General features: G+C 55.6%; 3 protein-coding genes across 7 annotated transcripts in view; 2 read left to right on the top strand and 1 right to left on the bottom strand.

The window, feature by feature from the left end:
* Positions 1-242: 242 nt before the first annotated feature.
* On the bottom strand, positions 243-4,750 carry ATF5 (activating transcription factor 5). 3 transcript variants are annotated; one of them, XM_061389103.1, is made up of 4 exons: positions 4,661-4,750; positions 3,093-3,389; positions 956-1,562; positions 243-714 (listed from the first exon to the last, which is right to left on the bottom strand). In XM_061389103.1, the coding sequence occupies exons 2-4, from the start codon at positions 3,268-3,270 to the stop codon at positions 693-695; spliced, it is 807 nt and encodes a 268-aa protein (XP_061245087.1). In that variant the 5' UTR covers positions 3,271-3,389; positions 4,661-4,750; the 3' UTR covers positions 243-692. The 3 variants fall into 3 exon arrangements, with proteins under 3 accessions (XP_061245087.1, XP_061245086.1, XP_061245089.1); XM_061389102.1 differs by having other exon boundaries at positions 243-1,562; XM_061389105.1 differs by lacking the exons at positions 3,093-3,389; positions 4,661-4,750 and adding an exon at positions 2,228-3,083 and having other exon boundaries at positions 243-1,562.
* NUP62 (nucleoporin 62) lies at positions 4,646-27,284 on the top strand. 3 transcript variants are annotated; one of them, XM_061389097.1, is made up of 3 exons: positions 13,783-18,135; positions 20,289-20,544; positions 24,702-27,284. In XM_061389097.1, the coding sequence occupies exon 3, from the start codon at positions 24,764-24,766 to the stop codon at positions 26,324-26,326; it is 1,563 nt and encodes a 520-aa protein (XP_061245081.1). In that variant the 5' UTR covers positions 13,783-18,135; positions 20,289-20,544; positions 24,702-24,763; the 3' UTR covers positions 26,327-27,284. The 3 variants fall into 3 exon arrangements, with proteins under 3 accessions (XP_061245080.1, XP_061245081.1, XP_061245082.1); XM_061389096.1 differs by lacking the exons at positions 13,783-18,135; positions 20,289-20,544 and adding an exon at positions 4,646-4,735; XM_061389098.1 differs by lacking the exon at positions 13,783-18,135 and having other exon boundaries at positions 18,727-20,544.
* The window catches only part of IL4I1 (interleukin 4 induced 1), a 34,071-nt gene continuing 11,126 nt past the window's right edge, over positions 4,646-27,590 (top strand). The window contains exon 1 of the mRNA XM_061389091.1: positions 4,646-4,735. The gene's annotated coding sequence lies outside the window, so the exon portion shown is untranslated. The remainder of the gene's footprint in view (positions 4,736-27,590) is intronic.

The raw sequence follows: 27,590 nt of genomic DNA, 5'->3' as shown, positions 1-27,590 counted from the left end.
GTGACAAGGACCAGGGGGAGCTGGCACCTTTGGCTATTCTTTCTTTCACTGTCTACATCCTAAATGGAAGTTAAAAGCGGGTCTTGTATCTCTACCAGTTCAATCAGTCTCATCTTGGCTTTGACCCTGTGTGGAAAGTGTGTGCTTGACTGTATTATGTTATTTCCATTATTATCATTATTGCCTTTGGTCTAAGACTGCCCTCCCCCCAGCTTCTCCTTTCAAAGACCAGACGCACATAATCAGAGGAAATTCTTCCTTTTATTTCCACTCATAAAGCCCCCTTCCAAAAGGATCAGTCCCTGCCCTCCCGCACCTCCCCCAACACCTTCACAAAACACTGATTTCCTTCCAGAGCTAAAACGTATACCCCGTCACCCATTATGGCCACTCCCCCAGACCCCCCAAATATGCACCTGCTCTGCCAAGTCGGCTACCTCTTGGTTCCACCTCCAAATGTAGTTCCCAAGGTCACTTGGCTTGTTTTGCTCATTCCTTGGGCACCTTTCTTTGAGCCCTCCCTGACTTGGTCTCGAGATGGCTTCCCTGTTCTCCTTTGCACAGACGTTCTGCAGGGCTTCCTGGGCTCACTTCCCTGCTTGAGAGATGAGGTTTCCAAGCTCTCCCCTGCCTCCCAAATTCCTCATGGGTCTCTGTTCCTCAGATGTTACTTGAAGGGTGTAAATGCTGACTTATGCCAAACGTTTCATGATTCTGGGGGGGTGGGAAGGGGAGGTAAGAATAAAAGGGGAGAGGGAGGGAGGAGAGAGGGAGAGGAGGGGGAGGGAGGGTTTGGAAGGAAGCTGGAGGCAGGGGGATGACTGGGGACCCTCCCCCCTCCGCCCCGGAGCCGAAGACCAGCGCCCCCTACAGCCCGAAGCCCCCGCCCGGCTAGCTGTTCCTGGTCCTCTGGCTGCGAGCTTTGTACACTTCGATGAGCAGATCCTTGACGTACTGGATCTCCCGCTCCACCGACTCCGCCCTCTCCCTCAGCTCCCGGTTCCGCGCCTCCAGCCCCTGGCACTCGCCCTCCAGGGCCTCGCCCTCTGCACGCTTCCTCTGGCGGTACCTCAGAGCCGCGGACTTGTTCTGGTCTCGCTTCTTTTGCTTGCGGTCCCCTCGGCTGGCAGCAGGACTGGGGTAGGGGGCGGGGCGGGGCGGGGGCGGGGCTTGCGGAGGTGGGGGCAGGGGCGCCAATCCCGAGTTCCCCTGCCCAGCCTCACCGCGGCAGTAGATGGCCAGCAAGTCGAGGGTGTCCAGGGAAGGGGGCTGGGGGAGGTCAAAGGTGGGCAGGGGGAGGGGGAGGGGGAGAGGGAGGGAAGGTGCCGGTGCCGGCGGCTGCGGCGGCGGCGGCGGAGGTGGGGAGGATGGTGGGAGCAGAGGGGCATCGAGGAAGTAGTCTTCCATCTGCTCCAGCTCCTTCTTGAGCAGGGAGGCCATAGCTTCCAGGTCAGGTGGGGGTGGGGAAGGTGGGGGGAGGGCACCTGAGGGCAAGGGGTGCTCCAGAGGGAGCAGGGCTGTAAAGTCCACCCGTTCGGTCATCCAGTCAGAGAAGCCGTCTCCTGGAGGATTGCAGAGGGACAGAAAGCTCCTTGATTTCCTAATCCTCCACCCAACCAGATCTCACTCATGCCCACCTCATTCATCCCATTCATTGAGTTAAACCACCAGCCAGCCAGCTAGCCAATCAACAAATCATCAAACCAGTCAACAGACCAGCCAACCAACCAATCAATAAACCAAACATCTAACCAACCCGTTAACCAACAACCATCAATGACCCAAATGAGAAAAGAGTCAACCAGCCATTTCTTCAACTGTTCCAACATCCTCCTTACTGATTACCCTGCATCTCTGGTTTCTTGATTTACTCTCTAGTTTATTATAAATGGCAAACTAGATCACATGTAAACACACCCTGTTTCATCTTTAATTATTGAAACCCTACTATGTACCAAGCATTTGGGATACACTTCCCTCATAGCTCAGTTGGTAAAGAATCTGCCTGCAACGCAGGAGACCCAGGTTTGATTCCTGGGTCGGGAAGATCCCCTGGAGGAGGAAATGGCAACCTGCTCCAGTATTCTTGCCTGGAAAATGCCATGGACAGAGGAGCCTGGTGGGCTACAGTTCATGGGGTCACAAGAGTCAGACACAACTTAGCGATCAAATCACCACCAATGAATAAAATGGGCTTCCCAGGTGGTGGTAGAAGTTAAGAACCCACCTGCCAATGCAGGAAATGTAAGAGATGCAGGTTCGATCCCTGGGTCGTGAGTATCTCCTGGAGGAGGGCATGGCAACCCACTCCTGTATTCTCGCCTGGAGAATACCATGGACAGAGAGAGGAGCCTGGTGGGCTACAGTCCATAGACACGATTTGGCGACTTAGCACCCATGCACGCAATGAATAAAATAATTCCTGCTTCAGGGGCTCTGCCTGTGCTGTTTCCTGCACCTGAAAAGCTCTTCCCTTGGGTCTTTTTATGGGTCATTCCTTACCATTCCTTAGGTCTCAGCCAAAATGTTACTGATTGGAGAGGGTTTCTTGGCTCCCCCCACCAAACTTGTCCTCGTTGTCATTTTTATTTTTTTTTTCTCATTGCCATTTTTAAACTCAGCTAAGTGCTTCCCACTTATTCCCATGCATCATATAATTTGTCTCCTGCGTGTCTTCCCAGTAGAGTGTGTGCTCCAAGAAGGCAGGGATCATGTCAGTCTTGTTCCCAGCTGTGTCCCCTAAAACAGTGCCTGACATATTATGCTGTTGTTGTTGCTTAGTTGTTCAACTTTTCAAGCCATGTCCAACTTTTTGTGACCCCATATACTGTAGCCCACCAGGCTCCTCTATCCATGGGATTTTCCAGGCTGGCGTGGGTTGCCACTTCCTCCTCCAGGCTTTCTTCCCAACCCAGGGATTGAACCTATGTCTCCTGTGTCCCCCGAACTGCAGGCAGATTCTTGACCTGCTGAGCCATTGGGGAAGCCCTATTACAGGTACTCATTAAAAAAAACTTATCAAATGAATGAATTTTTCTTTCTTCTCCCTCTCCCCCTAGCTCACCCCACCTCCATTCTTCACCTACTCTTACCTGCCAGGGGCTCTCCCCCCCCTGGAAGCCCGCCCTCCAGGGCTCCCCCAAGGACCTCATAGGGGCCCAGGGGGGCAGGGGCCAGGGGGAGTTTCCCATAGTCTACGAGCCAGCCCAGCCCGCTAGCTGGGAGCAGGGTCCTGTCCAGCTCCAGCCCCAGGGTCGCCAGGAGTGACATGGCTGCAGCACGGGCGCTGGGCACCGACGGCAATGGAAGAGGCTGCACCAAGAGCTGGAAGGAGGCTCTGGAGGTTGCTCAGCTGGGCGAAGACAGGCACCAAGGCAAAAGTGGAGGGCCTGCAAGTGTGACACAAAAGTGAGTGGGTCAGGATCAGCCTCACCTGCTATTGCCAAAGCCACAGGGAAATCAAACCACGCCCGCAGAATCCCAGGATTCCTCATCCTTTCAGAATTCTAAACCTGTCCTTTCCCAGTATCTGAGCCCCACCCACTCCCAAGGGAATTCTCTTTACGTTTGGCTTATTTCTCAGAATTCCCAAGACCCAATCCTTCCAATACAGAAACCTAATGGTCTCCCAGGGAAATTTCCTTAAAGTCCTTCCCACTCACCCCATAATATTCCCTTTCATTAAAAAACAAAACAAAACCCACACTCAATCCCAGGGGAATTTTCTTCCAGTCACATCTCTTCCTCTAAAATATAACTTTTAGGCCCCACACCCTCCCTAGATTCCAGCTCAAATCTGTTCCCATGGGAATTCCCCCTTGTCCCGACCGGTCGTCAAAGTTATCCGTTCAAATCGCAGTTCTCCCTTTGAATTTTGGGGCCGATCTCCACTGCCTCTCGAAGTCCCGCCCCCACGATTTATTTTAGCTCCACCCCTCCCCGATGATTCCCCAGAGGCCCCGCCTCTTTCTCAGGCAGAAACCCCACCCCCCTCTGCAAAAGGTTTCGTTAGCCCCGCCCCTTCCACAATGGGTAACCCCGCCCCAACCTCGTCCTCGGCGACGCCTCTTATCCTAGCTCCATCCCCTAAACCGGTCGTTTCTAATCCCCGCCTTCTCCCCTGTCAATCTAAACCAGTCCCCGCCCCAGCAGGTGCCTGAATGAAAGGGAGGGAAGATGAGCTCTGCGCCTGAGCAAAGTGGGAGGCGGAGCTCTCGCTGAAGGCTACAGCGCATGCGCCATCTCCCAAGCCGCGCCACAGTTACCTCAGGCAACCGCCCTCCTGGAGAGCAGTGCGCATGTGCGGCTGCTTAATGACCGCCCTTTGCTCAAAAAAAAAATACAGCCTCAGGTGGACAGCTGCGCATGAGCAATCGCTCGCAGACGGTCAGGGCGGGGATGGGGGGAAGCCACCGTGTCTGGGAACTAGTGCGCAGGCGCACACGCACGTGGCTCTCTTCTTTAAACACCAATTGTCTGGAAGAACGCACCCGCCCAAGTGCGCATGCTCGGTCGCGCGAGACCGCTCGCCTTCCCTCTTCTGCGCCTGCGCGACCGTGATTCCTCAGTCTCCCCACCCCCCCAGGCTCGGTCGCGAGGGCCGCGAGCTTCGAAAGGGCGGGAAAGGCGGTTGGAGAGGGAGGGGCGAGCGGTTACTCACTCCATGGCTGCGCAAAGGAGAGGCGGCGGCGGCCTCGGCTGAAGAGAGAAGGCAGGAGCGGACAGCGCAGGCGCGGTGAGCGCGGAGACTGGCCGGGGGCACAGAGGGGTCGCGGCTACAGAGCCATGGCCGGGGGTACGCGGGCGGAGGCGGCGTGGCAGTAGAGTGAGGAGAGCCCGTGCTCTGAGGGTGGGGAATGAGGCGGCCCCGGGGACTGGACACAGATATACCGCGGGCGGCGCAGCACGGCCTGCGCGGATCCTTCCGCGCCCCGCCCCGCGTGGCCCCAACCCGGAGGCGGGCCTGCACCCCTGCCCTCGGGGATCGGATCCTGGCTTTCGATCCCGGGGGTTCAGGCCTCTCCTTCCTTTTACCCGTGGCTATCTCTAGCCCCGCTTTTCTCCCGACTCCGGGGGTTCCGACCCTCCGTTCTCTCTGACTCTGAGGTCCGGCCCTCTGCTCCCTCTTATTCTGGTGACTCGGTAACCCCTCTTCCCTGAGACTCGCGCCACTTCATTTCTCCTTTGCTTTCCCCTGCTTCGCGAATTTCCGGCCAGCCACATGCTACTCTCTTCATCCTTCAACTGCCGTCCCACTCTGAGAACCTTTCCTGTGGCTTAGAACCTGGTGTGAGTCACAGAGCGCGCTCCATTCAAATCACAGGCCGGCGAAGGTGGCCTTGGGCAAATGACCTGAATTCTCTAGCAGCCTAGACAGGAGACTATCTGTAAAACGCGGAGAATAATCAACTCTACCTGGTGGGGTCATTTGTGAGAATGAAATGAGTCGATGCCTGTGAAACTTGAGAGCCCACTTCATACATGCTCTCTCAACCTCTTATTGTGAGCAGGAAGGAACCCTGGGGCCTGGTGTCACCCTTTCCGACCCCGCTGGCAGGAACCCCAGACGCTAGACCATACAGCACTTGCTAAAAGGTCATCCTTGTGTCTCCTTTACCTCCTCCAAGGTATTTCCCAGCCATCCCGGCCTTTCCCATTCACAACATGGACGCTCAGCCCCATCTTGGTGCAGGGAGTCAGTTTTCGCCCTCAGGCCCGACATCTTCTCTGTGTCTCCTGCGCACCTACCCTCAACGCTTATCCTCAGCATTCCTTTGAGGCCAGTTGGTTCCTTCTTTTTCCATAGCCCCCACCTAGGCTCCCTTTCAGACTGTCCTCTACCTCAGCTCCCCCCACCCCACCATCAGTCGTGCAGGTCTGCCAGAAATAGGAAGATCTGTAATCCATTGCTCAAAGAGATGGGACTTCCTAGCCATCCCCTCCCAGCCCAAGTGGTTGTGGGTCTTTCCTGTGCTACAGAAACCCCTCCTCTCCCCACCTCCGTTCATCCACAGCAGGACATTACAGCTGGAGTTGAGCTTTTCCTGGTGCTTATGAGACTGAATCAAGATCCAGAGAAGACAGGGGACCTTGATCTTGAGAGTTATCTGAGAATAAAGACATCCAGGCTTTTTTTTTTCTTCCTCTAAGTTCAGATGCTTTTTTTTTTCTTCCAGATTTACTGGGATATGATTGACATGTAGCACTGGGTAAGCTTAAGGCGTACAGCATAGTGATTTGATTGAACATACCTCATAAATTGATTAGTAAGTGTAGTGAACATTATCTCCTACAGATACAAAACTGAAGAAATAGAAAAGAATACATCCTGTTTTCCTTGTGATGAGAACTCTTAGGATTTGTAACAGCTTTCATACACAACATATGGTGGTATTAATTAGGTTTATTGTATATTGCATCCCTAATACAGGCTACTCTTGCATACCGGAAGTCCTTGGGATCTGACCACTTACTTTATCCACTCTGCCAGTATTTGAGCTCTTGCCCTATAGGGGCTATGTTTTTTACTGAGGTAACAGAGTAATGTTTAAGGGCACGCACTCTGGAGCCAAGTTGTTGGATTCAGCCCCTGACTACACCCCACTTAACTAGCTTACTGGCAATTTCCCTTCCATGTGTCTTGCTTTCCATGAATAGTTCGATAATCAAATATGGAGTTGAGTTAATAGAAACATGCTGATGGCCAATGTATGTGGCCATCGACAGTACCTATTTCTTAGTACTGTTTTGAGGATTAAATGAATTAATCCACATCAGGTGCCCTTGGACTAGTGCCTGGCACAGAGTAAGGTGTTACATAAGGGGTTCATTGTTATTATTAAGGTGGATATGTTTTATATCCGGTGCCCAGCAGTAGTGCTTCTAAAGGTGTTTTAAGTAAGGACTGACTTCCACTCCTCAGTGTTGAGTACTAGCTGGTGGGATTAGGGGAAGCCACTGGACAGGCTGCTGGCAGTGAGGGGGGACAGTCATCCCCCAGCCTTCTCGTCTAGATTATAACTGGCGGATTAGGTGGAGTATTTTTCTTTAAATAAACTTTTTATTTTGGAGTAACTGTAGATTGACCACAAAGCTGCCAAGACAATACAGAGTTCCCGAGGAGCCCCTCACACAGCCTCCCCCTCCCCGTGGGCATCTTGTGTTACACTGGTGTTTGTCACAACTCGGGAGGCAATGTCAGTCTGTTTCTGTGACCTACCCCCTCGCCCACCCCATCTTCTGATTTCACCTGTTGTTCCCCAACCCCTTCTTTTCAGGATCCCCCCAGGATGCCGAGTTACACTTAGTTTTCACGTCTCCTCTGCAACCTCTGGTCTGTGGAGGCTTTTCAGACTTTTCTTATCTCCTGTGACTTTGATGTTTCTGACGAGTGCAGGTTGGGTATTCTGTGAACTGTTCCTCTTTAGTTTTGTCTCATAGACTGGGACTTGGAGAAGGAAATGGCAACTCCTCCATCCACAGGATTCTTGCCTAGAGAATCCTGTGGATGGAGGAGCCTGGTGGGCTGCTGTCCATAGGGTCGCACAGAGTCGGTCACGACTGAAGCGACTTAGCAGCAGCATAGACTGGGACTATGGGGTTTTGAGAGGATGGTCAGGTTAGACAGTTAATAACTTGAGAATGAACTTAGTATCTGAGAAGACCCTGGGTATGCCGCGGTCCCTGCCCCGTGTGCCTCTTTCTCTCTTCAGCTGGGTCCCACAGAACTGAGTCCTGGTGCCAATCACCCTGCCCACGCGGCCTGACTCAGTCCTGCAGAGCGGGTGCCAGCAAGCACACGGCGCTCCTAGCCCTTCCCAGCCTATTCCATCTTCTGGGCAGCGGGTCATCAGCGGTGCCTGGGAGCCCGGGTCTTGGCACGCTGCGCCCTCTCCCCACACCCACCCCTGATCTGGATCCATGGGCCCTCCGGGACTCAGATGACTCCGCCTTCCCGAGCTTGGCCAAGTATTTGGGGTCCAGCTGCCCGCCGCCCCCGCCCCTTGCGCCCTTCAGCTCCTGGGCTGAGGCTGGGAGCCTGGGTGGGGCTGCTGGGGACTCTTTTTCATTGCGGAGGAGCCATGCTTGGGGAGTGAGGCGGTGGTTGCAGGCAGGTTGCGTCACCCCGGCTCTTTGATGGGGAGGGGGAGTGGGGGGCATTCTCTGGGGGCCGGTTGCACACCTGGCAACGGTTAGCGAAACCCTGGATTGGGGAGACGCCCCAGTCCAGTAAGGGAGGGGATTAGGCAGGAGGAAGGAGAGCCTGTGCAGTACCCTGGGAATCAGGCTCAATGCCAAGAAGGGGCTCAGATCACAGAGGCTGACCCGCGGGGCTTGCAGGGGGCAAGGCGGAGGCCCGGGGAGGCAAGAGGGATTGTGCAGGGCCACATTGCTGGTTAGAGCGCTGCCCCGCCACACACCTCCCAAGGGCCTGCAGGCCCCAGGGAGAGCCTGTCTCCTCTCAGACGTGTGGGGTCCCTGACCCCCAGCTTGGGACATAGCTTGCTGGGAGGCCGCCAGACCTGGACCTTCACCTCAAGTCTGCTGCTGCTTACTGCTGTCAGATTCTGTTGGTTGCCACCTGCCCCTCCCCAAGCCCCCCTGCGCCAAAGGAGACCCTCCTTGCCTGTTCTATCCCAGAACCCACTGCTTTCCCAGTCACGGTGACAGCCTGGTGTGATGGAAGAGGCACCGGGTTTCCATCAGATGGACCCAAGTTTCAGTCCCATGCCCACATCACCTGATCTTGGCCAAGGGTGCCGATGTGGCCCTGACTGTTGGGCTTCCGCTGCGTTCTTACAAGTGGCTCCGGTAGCGCCTTGGCCTTTTGATCAAGGAAAGGTGGCTCAGAGCATTGTCTCTGGAGTCAGCCTGCTAGGTTCACGCTCCAACTCCGCTTCTTCTTTGACCCTCAGCAGGTGGCATCTTCTCTGTGTGACTCAGTTTCCTCATCCATAAAATGGGGATAAGATGACCCACCTCATAGGCTTATTGTGAGGATTAAATACATAAATGTATGCAAAATTCCTAGAACGGGGCCTGCCTGCCTAAGTGTGAGCATTATTTCTCTCCAAGACGTGGGTGCTGAGAAGATTGTGTGAAATGCTGTAGGTAAAGCCCGGCACTATGGCCAGCCTGTGGTCGTTTCTCTTCCTGTTCCTACCACACTTCGTTCTGCTTTCAGAGCCCCTCGAAAGCAGATGTCTGTGTGCCTGACTGTTTCCCTGAGCACTTAGAGGATAAGTCAGGACCTCCTCATTCCCAGGAACTGTTCCACACAGCCCCCAGCCTTCTGCTGTGGCCTCACAAGGCATCAGAACTTTTTTGCCTGGCTGCGCCTCGAAGCCTGCAGGCTCTCAGTTCCCCAACCGGGGATTGAACCCACGCTCCACCCCCCTGCGATGGGAGCATAGTGCCACCCACTGGACACCAGGAAAGTCCCGCGTCAGTTCTGATTTTGGCTTTGCTGGGTCTTTGTTGCTGTGCAGGCTTTTCTCTAGTTGCAGTGGGGGGGGGGGGGTGCTCTTCGTTGCAGGGCATGGGTTTCTCGTTGCAGTGGCTTCTCGTTGAGGGGCATGGGCTCTGGGGCGTGTGGGCTCAGTAATTGGGGCGAGTGGGCCAAGTTACTCCTGGGCATGTGGGATCTTCCCGGACCAGGGACTGAATCCGTGTCTCCTGCCTCTGAAGGCGGATTCTTTACTACTGAGCCACCAGGGAAGCCCTCACATCAGTTCCTTTTTAAAATGAGTTGCTGAGGCACAGAAACTGGGGAGTTCAATTCTGTGTTCCCTGAAGAGGCCCTCGGGCAGCTGTCTCGATCATGCAGGCCAGGAGCAAGGGTTGGGAGTGGGCGTCCTGGCAAACAAGGACAGGAAGGCCAAGGCCAGTTCAGCTGGGGAAAGGGCAGTGCTGGGGCCAGACACACAGCACAGGTCTGCCACGTGGCCTGGCGGCTCAGAGTCCGCCAAAGCCCCTTCTCTTAGTGGCTTCAGACAACACACATCGATTCCTTTTCCGTTCTGGAGACCGGCAGTCTAAAAGAGTCTTCCTGGAACAGTGATCCCAGTCTTCTAGGCACCGGGACAGGTTTCGTGGAGAACAGCCCCTCATCTCACTGTGCGGGCTGGTGCTAACAGGCCACGGGCTGGTACAAGACCATGGCCCGGGGGCTGGGGACTCCTGTTCTCAAGGCTGTAGGGGAGAATCCGTTTCCTTGTCTTTGGGCCCTTGTGAGCACTCTGGGGCACACCCCAATAATCCAGGATAGTGTCTTCACCTCAAGATCCTGAATGTAACGTCTGTAAAGTCCCTTTGACCGTATAGGGTAACATACTCACAGATGCTAAGGATTAGGATGGGGACGTATCCATCCCACCACGCCTCCCTCTCAGAGCCTCAGTTTCCTCATCTGAGAGCTGCAGGCCACCAGCCCTGGGGTGCCCCTCCTCACATGCATGCAGAGACTGGACAGGGCAAACTGAAGGTAGTTGGCAACACAGTACCCTGGCCCTCGGGACACTCACTTCTCCCTGTGTGCCCTTAAGCAGGGCCCCGCACACCCGTGTGCTGCATCAGCGGAGCAGGGACGGGAGCGGGGCGGAGGACCCGAGAGAGTGCGGAAGGGTCTCGGATGACGCCAGCCCCTCAGGCACGCGTGCCAGCCTGGCGGTGCGGAGCTTCAAGTTTTACAGAAATGAGAAACAGACTTTTCCACAAGGTCCAAGTTTTAAAAGGTTGGTGAGTCACTCACAGAAACTCTGGTGAACTATGAGTGTGGAGAGGTGGGGGCCAAGGGCCCTCCTGACCTTTGCGTGCAGAGTCACCCCATCACACACCCCAAAAATATGTCCTTCTCTGCCAGGGCAGAGACCAAAAGAAACTGAGAATTCTCAGGGCAGGGTCACCCGCTGGCCTGACCCAGGTTGAGAGGGTGCCAGCCTTGCTCAGACGCTGCCGGGTCCTGTGTAAAGACGTGAGGGGCAGTGTTTGTGGGGAGCAGGGAAAGGGGTCTCTAAGAGTCATCTGGGAGGGTTGGGGGCCTCCGTCAGCCATCCATAGCCCAACCAGATGCCACCACGGACACTTGTAGTTAAACAATTTGGGTTTCCTGCTTGTTGCAGTTGGGGGTGCCCACCCTGGGGGCCCACGGGGCATCTCAGGTAGGGGCTGGGCTGGGCTGAGTGACTGGGGAGGGTTCAGGGAGGCAAGTTTCGCTCTGGATCAGAGGCCAGCAGGGAGCAGGGGCGTCTGTGGCCAGCGTCAGTTATCCGTGGAGCCAGTGCTGTGCTGAGTGAAGAGGCGGCTGTCAGCTCTGAGTCAGGAGGGTAGTGGTTGGTCATTTTTATGCTTTGGACAGCATTTGTGTTCTGGTCTGTGTTGAGCTGTGCAGTGATCCAGCGATCTCCGTGGCCTTGCCCGATGCGTCCGTGGAGTTGTTTGTGCCCAGCAGGAGAGCACCAGGCGGCTGTCAGAGCTACTCTTCCCTGTCTCAGCAGATAGGCTTGTCCTGCCCGATGGGGGACGGGAATGGGGGCAGCCTGTACCCCTCCCTGGGTACATGTACCCCTGGGGTCCTCGAGCTCAGAGCAGAGGAGCAAGGCCGAGATGAAGGCGGCCAGCAGTGCTGGATGGCCGGTCACTGGGAGAGCTGGGGAAATGGGGCAGGGGTGGAGGCCGGGGCAGGGGAGCTCAGCGGGGAGACCTCCCAGGCCCCCCCACAGACCCGTGGGGACTGCCCCGTGGGGATGTTCGCGGGCCAGCAGGGCCCTGGACCTCAGCCCTGTTAGGTTTGCTCAAGAGCCCTTTGTCCCCTTCCTCCTGCCCACTCCCACCCAGAGCAGGAGCAGACTCCGGGGCAGGGAGCGGGGGGCAGGAAAGAGCGGCTGAGCCCCCTGTCCTCCAGGTCTCTAGGTGTCTAGCCTGCAGTGGGGGAAACAGGCAGCACTGAACTGGATTCTGGAGTGAAACCCGAACCACTGAACTAGTCTGGAAGGTGACGAGATGGCTTGGGATGACGTCAGGGAACAGGAAGGGGTACTGGGCGTAGCATGCAAGGGGGCGTTGTGTGGCGGTGGGAAAGGCCCCTCTGGAGAGGCTCCCGAGGCCCCGGTTCAGCTCTGGGGCCAGACGGCCTCAGTCATTGCTGCCGTCTGGGCGACTCTGGGCAAGTTACTGAAGTTCTCTCCACTCCTGTTTGCCCATCTGTGAGATGGAAACTCTGGTGGTTCCGCTCTTTGGGTTGTAGTCGGTACAGGTAAAGGTTTCCCAGGTGACTGAGTGGTAAGGAATCTACTTGCCAATGCAGGAGACGTGGGTTCAGTCCCTAAGTCAGGAAGATCCCGTGGAGGAGGAGATGGCAGCCCACTCCAGTATTCCTATCTGGGAAATCTAATGGACAAGGGAGCCTGGTGGGTACAGTCCATAGGGTTGCCAGAGGAGCGGGACACGACTTAGCACACACACTCAACAGCACAAGTAAAGCACTGCAGACGAGGCACAGGATAAATGTCCAGCGGCGTTGGTGTGGCGACTGCCAGCCAGGGACAGGTAGGGGCTGTGGCTGGTTCTAATCTCAGTCATAGCCACCCCGCCCCCCACCTCTGGTGGTTTTTACTTGGTTCCCAGAGAAACCATCTCCATGGCGACTGCCTCTCCCCTGGGACTCGGGTGTCGGTTGCAGGAGAGAGGCTGGGCAGGGGGAGCACAGGGCTGTGGATTTCTGTCTAGCTGCACGCACACATGTGTCCACCTGTGGGGCCCATAAAGCCCCTGGCCCTGGCAAGTCTCCCTCTCCGAGTCTTGTCTGAGTGGTCTCTCTGCTCCAGGCTGTGTTTCCACTGGAGTCCCCTGCTGGCCTCAGCTGACTGGAGCTTTTAGGCTCCAGTCTCCTCCCCAGCCTGTTCTCAACCAGCTTCACTCATCCCCAGAAAAAAGCACAGTCCCGCCTTTAGAAGCATCTCTGCCCAGCCCCTCCCTGGCATCCTGTGCTTGGTTGGTTTGTTTAATGGCTTTATTGAAATAGTGCATAATTCACATCCATTTATTAAACTGTATAAATTCAGTGGGTTTTAGTACATTCAGAGTTGTGAACCTATTACCACAATGTAATTTTGGAACATTTTTATCACTCCAGAAAGAAACCTTATACCTCTTAGCAGGCACTCCCCATGCCCCCATCCCTAGGTAGCCTCTCCTCTGTTCTCTGTCTCTGTAGATACTCCTGTAACGGGCATTTCGTGTGAATCGGATCATAGAGTAGGAGTCTAGTTTTTTAGGTTCATCCGTTTTATAGCATATATCAATAGGGTTTTTTAAAGACTGTATAATATTCCATTTTATCCACTCATCAACTGATGGTCATTTGGGTTGTTTTTACTTTTTGCTGTTACAGAATATTTGTGTGCTAGTTTTGTATGGGTGTATGTTTTCATTTCTCTTGGGAGAGGTCTAGGGATGTAATTGCTGGATCATAGGCCAACTGTATGTTTAAGGAACTGCCAGACTGTTTTCCAAAGTGGCTGCCCCGTCGTACACCCCCACTGGTGATGAATGAGGGTTCAGATTGCCCCACCCTCACCAGGCTTGCTGTTACCCACCTTCTTTATTATTGGCATCCTAGTGGCATCTGTAGAAGAAGGCAGTGGCACCCCACTCCAGTACTCTTGCCTGGAAAATCCCATGGACGGAGGAGTCTGGTAGGCTACAGTCCATGGGGTCGCTAAGAGTCAGACCTGACTGAGCGACTTCACTTTCACTTTCACTTTCATGCACTGGAGAAGGAAATGGCAACCCGCTCCAGTGTTCTTGCCTGGAGAATCCCAGGGGCGGCAGAGCCTGGTGGACTGCCGTCTATGGGGTCGCACAGAGTCAGACACGACTGAAGCGACTTAGCAGCAGCAGTGGCATCCGTGAGCTGGTATCTCCTGGTTTTGATTTGCATTTCCCAATGGCTAAGGATGCTTTCCCTGTGCTTACCAGCTATTGGTATACCTTCTTTGGCATCCCGTGGTTTTGACACAGGGCATTTTCCACTGTTCCTCAAGGCAGCAGACCCTTGCCCGTCTGAGCTTTGACCTGGAATGAGCTACTGATCTAACCTCTTCTCACCCTAACTCCTCCACATCCTTCAAAACAGATTTAAACACCCTTTCCTTCTCTAGGACAGTGTCCTTGTCCCTCCCCTGAGCTTCTAGTAGGTTCTCACCAAAGCCCTTGCACGGTGTCTACCATGCCATCCGATAATCTGATTCTTTGTTACCCTCAGTAAGCTCTGAATTATCTGAGGGCCGGGACCTTGTTTGACCCTGACTTTGACATTTATGTTGACGCTGAGCAGGTTTCTTAACTCTAGAAAGGAGATGCTAATGGTACGTACCCCACGGTAGGAACATTGTAGAGCTAAACCGATCATCAGTACATGAAGAGCACTTGGAATGGTAGCTGGCAAAAAGCAACCTGGACCTGTTTACTCGGTAACAAGCATTTGCGGAGTGCCTGCAGGAGCCCGCAGCTGTCCCAGACGTTGGGGTACAGCAGAGGAGAGCACAGACCCAAATCCTGCCCTTCCTGCCCTCTTCTAATGGGGAGACATACATCTAACAAGATGTGTAAATGGAATGTACCTTATTTCAGGTGGCGCTGGCTTCCTCAGGACAGCCAAGGGAGACGTCGCTGAGCAGGTGACACTTTACATTTTAGCAAAAACCTGAAGAAGGCAAGGGAGGAAGCCATGGCGCCGTGGGGAGAGTGTTCCACGGAACAGCAGGTGCAAAGGCCCTGGGGCAGGGGTGCTCTCGGCATGTGTGAGGAGCAGCAGGAAGGCTTGTGGGACCGGAGTGGCATGACGGAGGCAAAGGGCACTTAGAGGTTGGCGCATGGGCACCTTTTGGCCATTTGGGAGTAATGCTGCTGAGAACATTTGCGCACGAGTGTTTGTGTGAATACCTGTTTTCATTTCCAGTGGCTTTTCCTTCACCACATTTATAACACTGGGGTGTTAAGGACAGGCGGCCATGCCATATTGTCTTTTGTTTGCCCAGTTCAAGGCCTGTCTTGTCCCAAGTCTCAGTGGATGTTTGTTGACTGAATGAATGAGGTATGTTTATGGATTATCCACACACGTGGCACATAAGAGCACTGAATGGCTGGTGCGTTTATCATTATTTTTTAATAAATGCTGTTGGTACATCAGATCGGCAGAACTTTGCTAACAAGGTGCTGACAGGTTGTAGGGAAATGGTTGTCTCGGGCACTGCCAGTTAGAATAAAGTGGATAGAGGCAGGTTGGAGAGTAGTTTGGTTGTCCCTAGTAAAACCAAGATGCAAATATGTGGCCAGTAGCTTCTCTTCGGGGATCTGCCCTGGAAAAGTGTCTGCGCCTGTGCCTGAGAGCGTGACTGCGCGCGCTTGTTGCAGCATTGTTTATAGTGAAGAAAAGCCAGAAGCGTCCTAAATGCCCATTGGTAGTTTGTTTCAGTTGCTCAGTTGTACCCGACTTTGTGACCCCATGGACCGCAGCACGCCAGGCCTCCCTGTCCATCACCAACTCCCAGAGTTTACTCAAACTCATGTCCATTGAGTCGGTGATGCCATCCAACCATCTCATCCTCTGTCGTCCCCTTCTCCTCCTTCCTGCCTTCAATCTTTCCCAGCATCAGGGTCTTTTCCAGTGAGTCAGTTCTTCACATCAGGTGGCCAAAGTATTGGGGTTTCAGCTTCAGCATCAGTCCTTCCAATGAATATTCAGGACTGATTTCCTTTAGGATTGACTGGTTCTCCTTGCAGTCAAGGGACTCTCAAGAGTCTTCTCTAACACCACAGTTCAAAAGCATCAATTCTTCGGCACTCACCTGTTTTATAGTCCAACTCTCACATCCATACATGACTACTGGAAAAACCATAGCTTTGACTAGATGGACCTTTGTCAACAAAGTAATGTCTTTGCTTTTTAATATGCTATCTAGGTTAGTCATAGCTTTTCTTCCAGGGAGTGAGCGTCTTTTAATTTCATGGCTGCAGTCACCATCTGCAGTGATTTTGGAGCCCAAAAATTAGTCTGTCACTGTTTCCACTGTTTCCCCATCTATTTGCCATGAAGTGATGGGCCCAGATGCCATGATCTTAGTTTTCTGAATGTTGGAGCTTTAAGCCAACTTTTTCACTCTCCTCTTTCACTTTCATCAAGAGATTCTTTAGTTCTTCGCTTTTTGCCGTAAAGGTGCTATGTATCATCTGCATATCTGAGGTTATTGATATTTCTCCTGGCAATCTAGATTCCAGCTTGTGCTTCTTCCAGCCCAGCATTTCTCATGATGTACTCTGCATATATGTTAAATAAGCAGGGTGACAGTATACAGCCTTGATGTACTCTTTTCCCGATATGAAACCAGTCTGTTGTTCCATGTCCAGTTCTAACTGTTGCTTCCTGACCTGCATACAGATTTCTCAGGAGGCAGATCAGGTGGTCTGGTATTCCCATCTCTTGAAGAATTTTCCACAGTTTGTTGTGATCCACACACTCAAAGGTTTTGGCGTAGTCAATAAAGCAGAAGTAGATGTTTTTCTGGAACTCACTTGCCCATCGTTAGAGGCATGGGTGAACGTGGTCTAGTCATACCACATTTTATTTATCATTCCTTCCAGCTTACTGGTTTACAGCAGCTGTAAGGAATGAAAAGCCTGTTGAAAACTACAAATTGTGGAGTGACCCACGTAGTATGAGCCCTTGGGAGTAGAGAAAACATGTGAGTAAAAGTATTTCCTCTGGATGTGAACACGTGTGCAAGTGTATATAGATAAGAGATATATGATAGCTTTTCACCTGAGTACCTCACAGGTGTGGGGACCAGTAGTGACAGATAGTGATCGGGGACTCTTGGCTTTGTCAGTGATAGCCAAAACAAGATTTTAAAGAAAGGACTGGTGTATTAATTGTTCCATTAAAATTTAAATGTTGAATGCACTTAGGTGGAGGGAGAAAAATCTTTCAGTACCAGAACAAGATCTTGTCTAGTCCTATTATATTAAGAGTGTTTCTAGAATCTTCCTTAAAATCTACCCCTCTGGCTGTCCTGACTTTTCCACACATCTAACCTGATTTGTTTTCCCTGTGGGGAAATTTGCCATTTCCCACCACCTGAGCTCCTTCGGGTGCAAGTTTGGGCCTCAGGAGTGAGAAGTGAGAAGGAGAGTGTAATTGCTCATTAGTGGTGAGGTGATTGCTTGGGGTAGAGAGGCTGTTTTCCAGGGAAGAAAAGGAGAAGCCAGATAGCTGAGAACCTCTGGGTCCAAGAAGCTTTTTTGTACCAGCTGGAGGCAGTTCAAAGGGCAGGAAGCCGAGGGGTTTCTGAGAGCGCTTCCTCCTCCATCTGGTGAGGATGATACGTGTGCGTGCTCAGTCGTGCATGACTGTTTGCGACCCCATTGGACTGCCGCCCACCAGGCTCCTCTGTCCATGGAGTTCTGCAAGAATACTGGAGTGAATAGCCATTCCCTTCTCCAGGGTATCTTCCCAACCCAGGGATCAAACCTGTGTCTCCTGCTATGGCAGGTGGATTCTTTACTACTGTGCCACCTTGGAAACCCCGGTGAGGATGATAAGCCTGTTTAAAATGACCTCTAAAATATTGTCAGTACAAAAAAGTGCTCCTGGCTCATGCAGCCTTGTGTGTACAGGGGGAGAGAGTGCAGACTGCATTTGCTTAAATGTGTCAAAAATCTCTGGAAAGAGGCCCGAAAAACCCGAAAGCTTGTCTCCAGGGAAGAGAGGTAGCTGTGGGGGTGAGGGGAGACCACGGAGACCCCTCTTGTATCTTTTGAACATAGAACCACGTGAGCAGACTATTCACAAAAAGTATGTAATTTTGTTTTTAAAAACACCCACGAGTAGAACACGTGTGCGCAGGCCTCCTGGGGGGTTGGTGTGCGGGGGCATTTGGGGATCTGTTCATGTGAGCGGGGCATGGTGGCAGGACAGGGGCCAGGCTTCCCACAGACCCTCCTCCCCGTCCCCTGCAGGCAGGCAGGCACGCCTCCTGTTTGTCTGATGCCTGGGAGGGTGAGAGGCCTCCGGGGTGCCGTCCACACGGAGGCACAGGCCCACAGAAATCAGGACCAGAGCCCCGGCCACCTGAGGAGGTGAGAGGGCAGCTGGAAACTGCCTCTCCCTGGTCTCTGTCCTGCCTCCCAGTGGGGACACCTCGTGCTGTGGAGGAGGAAGGGCCTCTAGCTGCCTGGTAGCGGGGCTCTGTTTCCAGCCCCTGGGACTGGCTGGTCCTACCGGGCAGGGCGGTTGGGTAAGAGCCAGGTGGAGTGGCCCAGGTCCCCAGCAGCTCCTGCCCGGCCCCTGGTGCTGTCTGCCCCCGCCCCCCACAGCCTGGATGAGTCTTCCTGTCCCTTCGGAGCCTCTCCTGTGGCTTCACCCCGCGCTCTGGTTGGACCCCGCAGGCCGCCTCGCTGCTCTGGAACCTGGAACAGCTGAACTCTGCCCCAGCTGAGGTCTGGGTAGCAGGCGGCTTGCCCCGATCGGCTGATTTCCATTCTTGCAGGACAGGCTCTCTGGGCTCATCTATCCCCTGAGGTTTAGAGGGGTTTTCTTTGACTCAAGGAAGAGAGGGGATCTGTTTCAAGAGATTTAAGAAGCAGGAGTTCGTGGGCTTGGGCCTGGCCTGTGGTGAGACAGCCCAGGGGAGGTGTGGGGGCAGGCGGGGGTGGGGGCAGTCCCTGCACTCACACTGCAGAGGTACCGGCCCGGCTGATAACCACTGGTGTCTGATCCCCTCTCTTCTCTCCCCTCTCTCCTCCCTTCCTCTGGTCTCTCCGAGCCCATAGCTGCACTTCCTCCAAGTCTTAAATGAAGAGCTAATTCTGCAGGGAAAGCGTAGTGGGCACTGAAGCTGCCTGACCTGCCTGGGCCCGGCTGGGCTTGGCACTGTGGGCAGCGCCACCAGGTGGCTGTGGGCGGGATGCCGGGAGCGGCTGCTGGGTCACTTCCCACAGCTGCAGTATTATTAACTGCAGTGATAGGTTGTTTCCTGGGCCCCAAGAAGGCACTGGGCACAGTACTAAGAGCTTGACACAGATCGCTGACCGCTTCATTTTCCCAGGGACCATATGATTCTGGAGCCATCATCCTGTTGTTTTCAGATGATGAAACTGAGGCCCCGGGAGGTGAACTTAAAACTAAGATCCCAGGGCTGGGAGTGGAGGAGCAGGGGCTCCGAATGACAGGCTGCAGCAGCTGCTTCTCGGTGCTGGGCTATGTCCTGCTGGGCGCTGACAGAAGAGCTCGGGCTGGACATGTCAAGACCGCTGCGGGCCTGCTGCCCTCCTCCCGGCCCGTTGGTAACTAGACAGCCCTGGGCATGGAGCCCATTGGCCAGACTCACTGCTGCCCCGAGTGAAGAAGAGTTAGTTACGAAGGAAGGAGGCGGCCTGTGGGGAGGCAGCTGCCCCTGCCTGGTGGAAAAGCCTTGCTTTGGGAGGGTCACTCAAGCTTCTGAGGTGACAGGTGAAGGGCTGCGGGGGTCGGGCATGAAGCAGGGTCTTTCCGGCTTTGCTGTGGGTGTGTGGCCTGGCTGCCAGTTCTCCTCCATGACCGGCCCCTGACCCCGGCCGGCGGGCTGGAGGTGCATCACTCCCTCACTCCCTGGGCCACACGTCTGCCCGAGCACCCCACCGCCCCTCTAATACTGATTTCTGACACCTGCTCATCTCCTGCCCCAGAAGCTCAGCTCCCTTCCGGGAACTCCTGTTTGCTGCTGTGTGATCTTAGAGAAGTCGCATCACCTCTCTGAGCCTGTCTCCCATCCAGGAAGGTTCGGTGTGCTGCCCCCTAGCGCTCCTGGCCGGTCCTGCTCACACAGGTGGTGCCCAGTGAGCGACACAGGGACATCCTGCCCCGTGGGGCTGACCCTGTCACTCCACGAGCCCCCTCAGTGCTCCAGGCCACCCTGTCCCTCCCTTTGTCATACACGGCCCATTGCGGCTGGGCGTCTCACACATCCACATCCCAGGAGGTCGCCCCGTGGCAGAGGCTGTCCAGGTTCTCAGAATCACAGCGTTCTTACCCCCTCGCCCGCAGCTGCCAGGCCCAGCGGTGGCAGCACCCCGTGTCCTCAGCCAGCACCCCCTTCCTCAGCCCATGCCAGGGCGGGTTTCCCATTCACTTACTTTACCACACCCAACCCTTCTCTTTCTTCGTCCCCGACTCTCGTGTTAAGTTCCTGTTGCTCTTGTTACACATGACGGCAAACTTAGCAGTTTAAGATAACACAAATATTTCCTTGCAGTTCGGGAGGTCAGAAGCCTGAGTCGGGTACCCAGGGCTGTGTTCCTTGTGTGGGCTCAGGGGAGAGTCTGGACTGTGCCTTTTCCAGCTCGCGGAGGCCACCTGCTCTGCTTGGCTCGTGGCCCCGTCCTCCAGCTCCAGAGCAGCAGTGTAGCTGCTCTCAGAACATCTTTCCAGGGTCACAGTCCCTCTGGCTTGCCTCTTCTGCCTCCCGATTCCATTCAGAGCTCTCATGATCACATCAAAAGCTCACGCAGGTAAGCCAGAGTCACCTGCCCGCTCGGGATCCTTAATCACATCCGTGATATCCTTGTTGCCACACGAGGTCCCGGGTTCTGAGATTAGGGTTAATCTTCCCTTTGGTCCAAGGCTGAGGTCTTCCCTCCCCTCGTATTCATTCCCAGACAGACACCCCTGTTCTGAGTATCTAAGGAAAGGGGAGCCCAGGGCTCAGAACCGTGCCGCCTGCCCCGGCCGCCCCCTCGCCCCTGCGCTGGCACCCCGCTGCCCCGCCCCACCCGGTCTTTCCTCCAGGACGCTGAGCCTCATCTGACACCCCGAGTACTTCCCTGCTGGGATGTGAGGGCAGACTCCTCTGTCTCGTCCACAGCCTTATTTCCGGGGCCTTGAGCGGTGTCTGTGCAGAGCAGGTGCCCGCATATCCCTGTCGTGTGCTCTTGGTGCCCCCTTCCTCCGGGGATGGACCGTGTTTTGCTGTGTTGTTGCTGTACGTAGGGTAGGGCCGAGTCAGTGCTGGAGTGAATAAAGTAGGTGCAGCTCGGGCTTGGAGAGGCTGAAGAACTAACGACAGAGGGAAGGTTGGTGGATGTGAGCGAAGGTGGCAGTGACGGCACAAAACCTGCGTCCTTGAACCTGGGGGTGGGCTGCGCCTGTGCATGGGGATCCCAGACTCTCGGGGCTGTGGAGGCACCTGGATGTGGTGTGGAGAACAAGGGCAAGTGTGCGGCTGGCGGCTCTGCCAGTCTTGCCCTCAGTGACCTCAAGGTAGCCCAATGGGCTAGAGAACCCGCTGTGGCCGTGGCTGCCCAGGCCGAGCACCCAGCCCCCGGCCACCTGCTCCTCCTCCCAAGAACAGCATCACTTCCCCTCAACAGCGTCCGCTTCTCTTTTAGGAAAGCTCACCCCTTTGGTAACAGTGGAAAAGCCCTCATAAAGGGCAGAGGGTTTTTTGCGTGTGTTTCACCATGTCTTTGAGAAACTCCCAGCGTTCTGGGGGTCAGTGGTAAGTGAGCAGTAACACCCAGGACGAACTGCCATCAGGTCCCTGGCATCCGAAGTGTTGGAAGGAGAGGAGGCGTTTAATAAACAGTGAACCGTTAAACCAGACAAGACACCGGGGCGGGGGCGGGTGGGGGAGATAGTCTTCTTTGTGGTTTCTTAATCATATAAAAAGTGAAAACTTTCTATAAATGCTTTTTGGAAAAATTTTAGCTGCAGCTTATTAATAGCAAAAGCTCTCTTGAGCGTGCTGTTGCGAACTGAGCCTTGTGGGAGTCCAGGCACTTCTGTCCGCTGGCTGGTAACAGACCCGGCTCGAGATGGCGCTGCAGTGAGCTGGGCTGGGGTCTCTTCATGCCCAAAACAAGGAACCCAACTTCATGTCTGAAAACAAGGAGCCGTCTTGCAGCTGCTTTTAGATGAAAAGAAACATGTGAGGGAGTCGAGTGGAAGCCCGGGTACAGAATAGTGGCCATGCACCCTGAGCGGGGCCGCTGGCCCCGTGACTGAGGGCCCACGTGATGAAGTAGAAATGAGAGCTTTACAGTGCGGGGTGCGGGGGCTTGGCTAGTGCCCCCCTGGGGGTGGGATTGCAGATTACTTCCGTCTGAGCCTGCCCTCCCCGATCTGTGCCCCGGGATCATCATCCGACCTCCTCGTAGGATGGGTGTGAAATTGGCTGGGGTGGGGGGCAGGGGGTGACAACGTGCTGGGCACACGTTGCTGTCGGTGCCCGAGCAAGCTGCCCCCAGACCACGCTCGTCTCAACCGGGGAATGGGTCACGTAGCCCAAGGCCCTGGTGGGCAGTGGCAGCCGACCGTGAGTTCGCATTAGACTTGAGGCTGCCTACCACCACAGTCTTTTCCTGAGAACGTCACAGCTGGGTTGGACTCACGGCCCCTCTGGGCTCCCTTCCTTCCTCCCCGGCTTCCAGAGGTGACAGTGCGGCGTGTGTCTGCGTGGGGACCGTGGCTGTGAGCACCGTGCCCTCCCGACTTGGCCACGCTCCAGGCCCACAGCGGCCACTCCACTTTCCTGACAAGGGCGCTGGGTCTCGGGGTCGTCAGGAGTCACGAGGTCCCCCCGTACCGTCAGACACTTTCTGCTCCCCAGCTGTGTTCATTTCCTGTGCTGTTCTCACAAATATCCCAAACTTAGCAGCTTGAAACGATGCACATTTATTCTTTTGAAGTTGAGATCAGGGTCCAGAATCGGTCTCACTGGGCTGAAATCAAGGAGGGCTGGTTCCTTTTGGAGACTGCAGGGGAGAACCATTCCTTGCCTTTTCCAGCTTGTAAAGGCCCCCCGCATTGCTTGGCCTGTGGCCCCGTCCTCTGTCTCCCGAGTTCAAGGCATGTTACTGCAGCCTCCGCTTCCACCTTCCAGTGGTCTCTTGTCTAGTCCGGTCTCTGCCTCCGCATTTCAAGATCCTTAGTCACGTCTGAAAATCCTTTCTGCCACTTAGGGTCGTTCGCCCCAGGCTCTGGGCAGCGGGGCCTGCATGTCTCCGGAGGGCCACATTTTTGGTCCTGGTGTTGGTGTTAGATCCATGCGCTGGCTCCCTTGCTTCCTTCAGCACAGCCTCTGGGATCCAGCGCCGCCCCACAACCAAGACCAGGTGTGGCTGAGTGCCAGCCTGGGGGAGGTGGTTTAATTCAGTGACCCCATCTGTCCCGTTCATATGGTGATTCTAGAACCCAGCTGCACAGGTTCGCTGGTTCTTCGGAGTGAATTTACACTCTATAATTAGAGGGTCGTTTTCAAAAACCTGTGTTTATTGTACAGGCAGGAATGAGCACTTGGAAACTATTGCAGATTAGCAGGGAGGCCATCCATGTGTAGTCCCACATCTCGGTGTATTTCTTTCCAGCCCTCCTTGTTCAGGGTAGCTGTGTTTTTCCATAGCAGAGATCACACTGCAGTAGTAACTTTGTGTTGTGCTTCTCTGTGTTGTCATTCCCAGCGTTTCTTGAGTATAGTTAAGAGGCTGTATCAGTAGGTAGGATGCAGAGCTTGCCTTATATCTGATGCCCAGTTGCCCCCTAATTGGTACCTGTGCTGGACGAGGAGCTTGGTGGATTGGGCTTGTGGCCTGGGGTCAGCTCCTAGTAGATCACCGCAGCCCCCTGAGCCCCAGTTTCCTCATCTCAGACACGGGGACACCATCTCCGCCTCCACACAGCAGTGAGATGTCAGTTACGTGACAGCAGCCCGCCAGCAGTCAGTGCTTAGCCTGTGATCACTTCCCTGAAAACATCTCTACACAGGACACCCTCCAACTCTCTTCTCCAAGTCACCTTTGACTCTCCAGCTACCAGATGGCTTTGCTCGGGGCTTTTTCAGATAGAAAGCAGTCACCTTTCACTGAACAGGGATGTGCTGGCTCCCGGAGCTTCTTATGAAGACCAGGCGGGGTTAGTGAGCAGGACCAGGATTTCTGGCGGCTCTCTCACTCTCTGCCCTTTCCCTCTCTCTGCTCGCTCTGGTGGCGCTCACTGTCCCCCAGTGCTCATCCTCCGTGCCCTGCACCTGCAGGTGGGGGCGGTCTCTTGGCCAGCTCGAGTCTCCACGTCCCCTTGAAACCAGTCCCTGCGGCCAGGGGCCCCAGGTGCTCTAAGCACTCGGGTCTCCTGCCCACCCCAAGTTAGGGCGGGGGAGTGCGCCCGCGTGCCCTCTGTCCTCCTAAACCGGCTGGGGTGTGACCAGAGGGAGCCTTTGGCGCCCAAGGCCCTGTCGTAACTCAGCTTCCCGGGGCCTGTATCTGAGGTCCAGAGGGGCACTCAGGGTGGTGCCAAATCAGCCTACCCCTCACCCATGTGCAGTCAGCAGGGAGACCTGGGGGCAGGTCTCAAAGGCTCCTGTGTGTGTCTAATCCCACTCGCCAGAGGCGCCTGCTCTTCAGCCCCCCCTACCCCAAGCAGTGGGCCTCTCGCTGGTACTGACCCTGCTAGGCCCCCAGGGCGGGGGCTGTGTCCTTGTCCGTCTTTCCTAGTTCAGCAGGGCCCGGTTAGGTTCCACAGCAGGAAGAGGAGCCGGGGGGGGGGGGGGGGGGGGGTGCTTATCAGACTTGAGTCCCGCCCCCTTGCAGACTGAGCTCCATCATGCTGCTGAGGTGGTTTTTCCAGATCTGCTGTCTGATCATGTCACTTCCTCTGCTTTGCAAATCTTCCCAAGGTTGCAGATACCGGTGGATTTGCTTGGAGCCGGAGTAGCTGCTGCCCCCAGAGTCTGGAGCCATGAGCGGGTTTAATTTTGGAGGCACTGGGGCCTCCACAGGAGGGTTCACATTTGGCAACACAAAGACAGCAACGACCACGCCCGCCACGGGCTTTTCTTTCTCCGCGTCCAGCACTGGCGGGTTTAGTTTTGGGACTCCCTCCCAGTCAGCCGCCAGCACCCCTGCCACCAGCCTGTTCTCACTCAGCACCCAGACTCCCGCGACACAGACCCCGGCCTTCAGCTTTGGGACCACGACGCCTGCAGCAGGAGCCACCGGATTTTCCTTAGGGAGCAACACCCCAAAGCTGAGCCTGGGCAGCACGGCCCCGGCCCCGGCCCAGCCCGGCGGCTTCGGGCTCGGGGGCAGCACGCTCAGCAGCGCGGTCTCCAGCGCCAGCACGTCCGCCCAGGGTGCAGCTCCCGGCGGCTTTGTGTTTGGCTCCGCCACCGCATCTGCCGCCCCACCCACCACATCCACGTCTGGGGGCTTCTCGTTCACGGGTGGGAGCACATCCCAGACTGGGACCTCTGGCTTCAACATAGGCTCCCTGGGGGGCCCGGCCCAGCCCCCAGCCCTTGGCGGGCTGCCCTTCACTGCGGCCGCTCCAGCAGCCACCGGAGCGGGAGCCGCACAGCCAGCCGCGCCCACCCCGGCCGCCACCACCACCAGCGCCGGGCCCTCGCTCTTCACCTCGCTGGCAACTGCTCCCACCTCGTCCGCCGCCACCGGGCTCTCCCTTGGTACCCCAGCGACCACTACGGGGACAGCAGGAGCGGGGACGGTGGGCTTCAACCTGAAGGCCCCTGGAGTAGCTTCCACCACCTCCACGGCGACAACCACCACGACCACGACCGCCGCCACCACCAGCACCACCGGCTTCTCCCTTAACATAAAGCCCCTGACTCCGGCCGGGATCCCCAGCAACACGGCGGCCTCTGGGAGTGCACCCAGCGGTGCCAGCGCAGCTGCCGGGGGGTCGGGCAGTGCTGCGCTGACCTATGCCCAGCTGGAGAGTCTCATCAACAAGTGGAGCCTGGAGCTGGAAGACCAGGAGCGGCACTTCCTGCAGCAGGCCACGCAGGTCAATGCCTGGGACCGCACGCTGATCGAGAATGGTGAGAGGATCACCAGCCTCCACCGCGAGGTGGAGAAGGTGAAGCTGGACCAGAAGCGGCTGGACCAGGAGCTCGACTTCATCCTGTCGCAGCAGAAGGAGCTGGAGGACCTGCTGAGCCCGCTGGAGGAGTCGGTCAAGGAGCAGAGCGGCACGGTGCACCTGCAGCACGCCGACGAGGAGCGCGAGAAGACCTACAAGCTGGCCGAGAACATCGACGCACAGCTCAAGCGCATGGCCCAGGACCTCAAGGACATCATCGAGCACTTGAACACGTCGGGGGGCCCGGCCGACACCAGCGACCCGCTGCAGCAGATCTGCAAGATCCTCAACGCGCACATGGACTCGCTGCAGTGGATCGACCAGAACTCAGCGCTGCTGCAGAGGAAGGTGGAGGAGGTGACCAAGGTGTGCGAGGGCCGGCGCAAGGAGCAGGAGCGCAGCTTCCGCATCACCTTCGACTGAGCCCGCTGCCCGGGGCGGGGGTGGGGGGCTGTGGCGTTGTCGGGGTGCAGGGAGATATGTGTTTGTGTGCTCCTGTCTTTCAAACAGTTGTGCTGTTGATAGAACTGTTCTGTGGTTTGACTTTTCGTCTTAGTGAATAGAAAGTATTCTCAGCGATCTGGGCTAGGCCGCAGCCTTGTAGGTGTGGTTTCTCCACATCCTAGACCCTCTCCACCTGCTACAACCACCCGCCTCCAGTTGTGTTAGAGGAGGGCTGAGCTGCCAGAGAGCCGCCTGTCTCCCAGGCGGGGTGCCGGGCCACCACTCTGCCCGACAGAGTCAGAGATGCGGGGAGGAGAGCTCCATCCTCAGGGAGCCAGCCGCCTGGAGTGAGTGTGAGCGGCTCAGAGAAATGGCCTGTGGGTGGAGCGGACAGTGGGACGTAGGATCTCAGAGGAGGAGAGACAGGTCAGAAGAGAAGAGAGGTCTCCTTGCCTGGCTGACACACCGCATCGGCCACCCTGAAGCCGGGTCGGTGTCGTCCGCGGGCCACTCCACGCTGAGCCTGTGAGCGCACACCTTTGGTGACACTGGCCACACTAGACTGTGCACACTACTCGCTTCTCCGCCTCACCGTGAGGTTGTGCACCTGTGGGCGGGGCCTGTTTCCTGTCCCCCCTGTGTGCTCAGCACAGCAGTCCCTGTCACAGTATCGAACAGATGAACAGTAGAGATGAGACCGGCATAAAACGCTCGCCCACCGAATGAATGCCTGTGGAAGTGGCCAGGTTGCCAGGGGCAGCCACAGACTTGATTCTGAACCTCCCAGAGTCAAGGCCAGCCTGGTCGGTTCCAGTGAGATCCAGTGTCCAGAGCCAGCTGTGTCCTGGGTGGTTTTTGTGTTTTCTTTATGCTCTGCTGTACTCTGAAATACCTACAGCTGTGTGTTGCTTTCCTAAATAAAACGTGGAATTTAAAAGCTGCTGTTTCTGTGGGTAATTTAGAAGGAAAAGGTTGGGAAAAGAGTAGGTTCCAGGTCATGCTTGGGGGGGAAGGTGCTCAGATCTTGCTCGTGGCACAGGGCGGGAAGTCTGCCCTCCGGCCTCCCTTGGCTCGCGCACACTAAGCTGTGTTTTGGCTCTGGAGTGCCCAGGGCTCGTTCCTGAACATACATGGTCCAGTCCCAAAGTCATGATCATGAGTCATTTCCTCAGGCCATCTTGGACTTCTAGAGAACACTGTCTCATCCAAGCAGAAGCCACGGAAGAGAGGGGGGGACAAACCA

This window comes from Bos javanicus, chromosome 18 (genome assembly GCF_032452875.1).
Source record: "Bos javanicus breed banteng chromosome 18, ARS-OSU_banteng_1.0, whole genome shotgun sequence".
NCBI classification, from domain to species: Eukaryota; Metazoa; Chordata; class Mammalia; order Artiodactyla; family Bovidae; genus Bos; species Bos javanicus.
The sequence above is the reverse complement of the archived record's forward strand: the minus strand, read 5'-3'. Positions and strand labels throughout refer to the sequence as shown.

Bases quoted from the DNA above. Each gene is read 5' to 3' on its own strand.
- ATF5 (XM_061389102.1), bottom strand. From the start codon at position 3,270: ATGTCACTCCTGGCGACCCTGGGGCTGGAGCTGGACAGGACCCTGCTC. The intron at 1,563-3,092 runs GTAAGAGTAGGT...GCAATCCTCCAG, and splicing joins GGGGGGAGAGCCCCTGGCAG to GAGACGGCTTCTCTGACTGG.
- NUP62 (XM_061389096.1), top strand. From the start codon at position 24,764: ATGAGCGGGTTTAATTTTGGAGGCACTGGGGCCTCCACAGGAGGGTTC.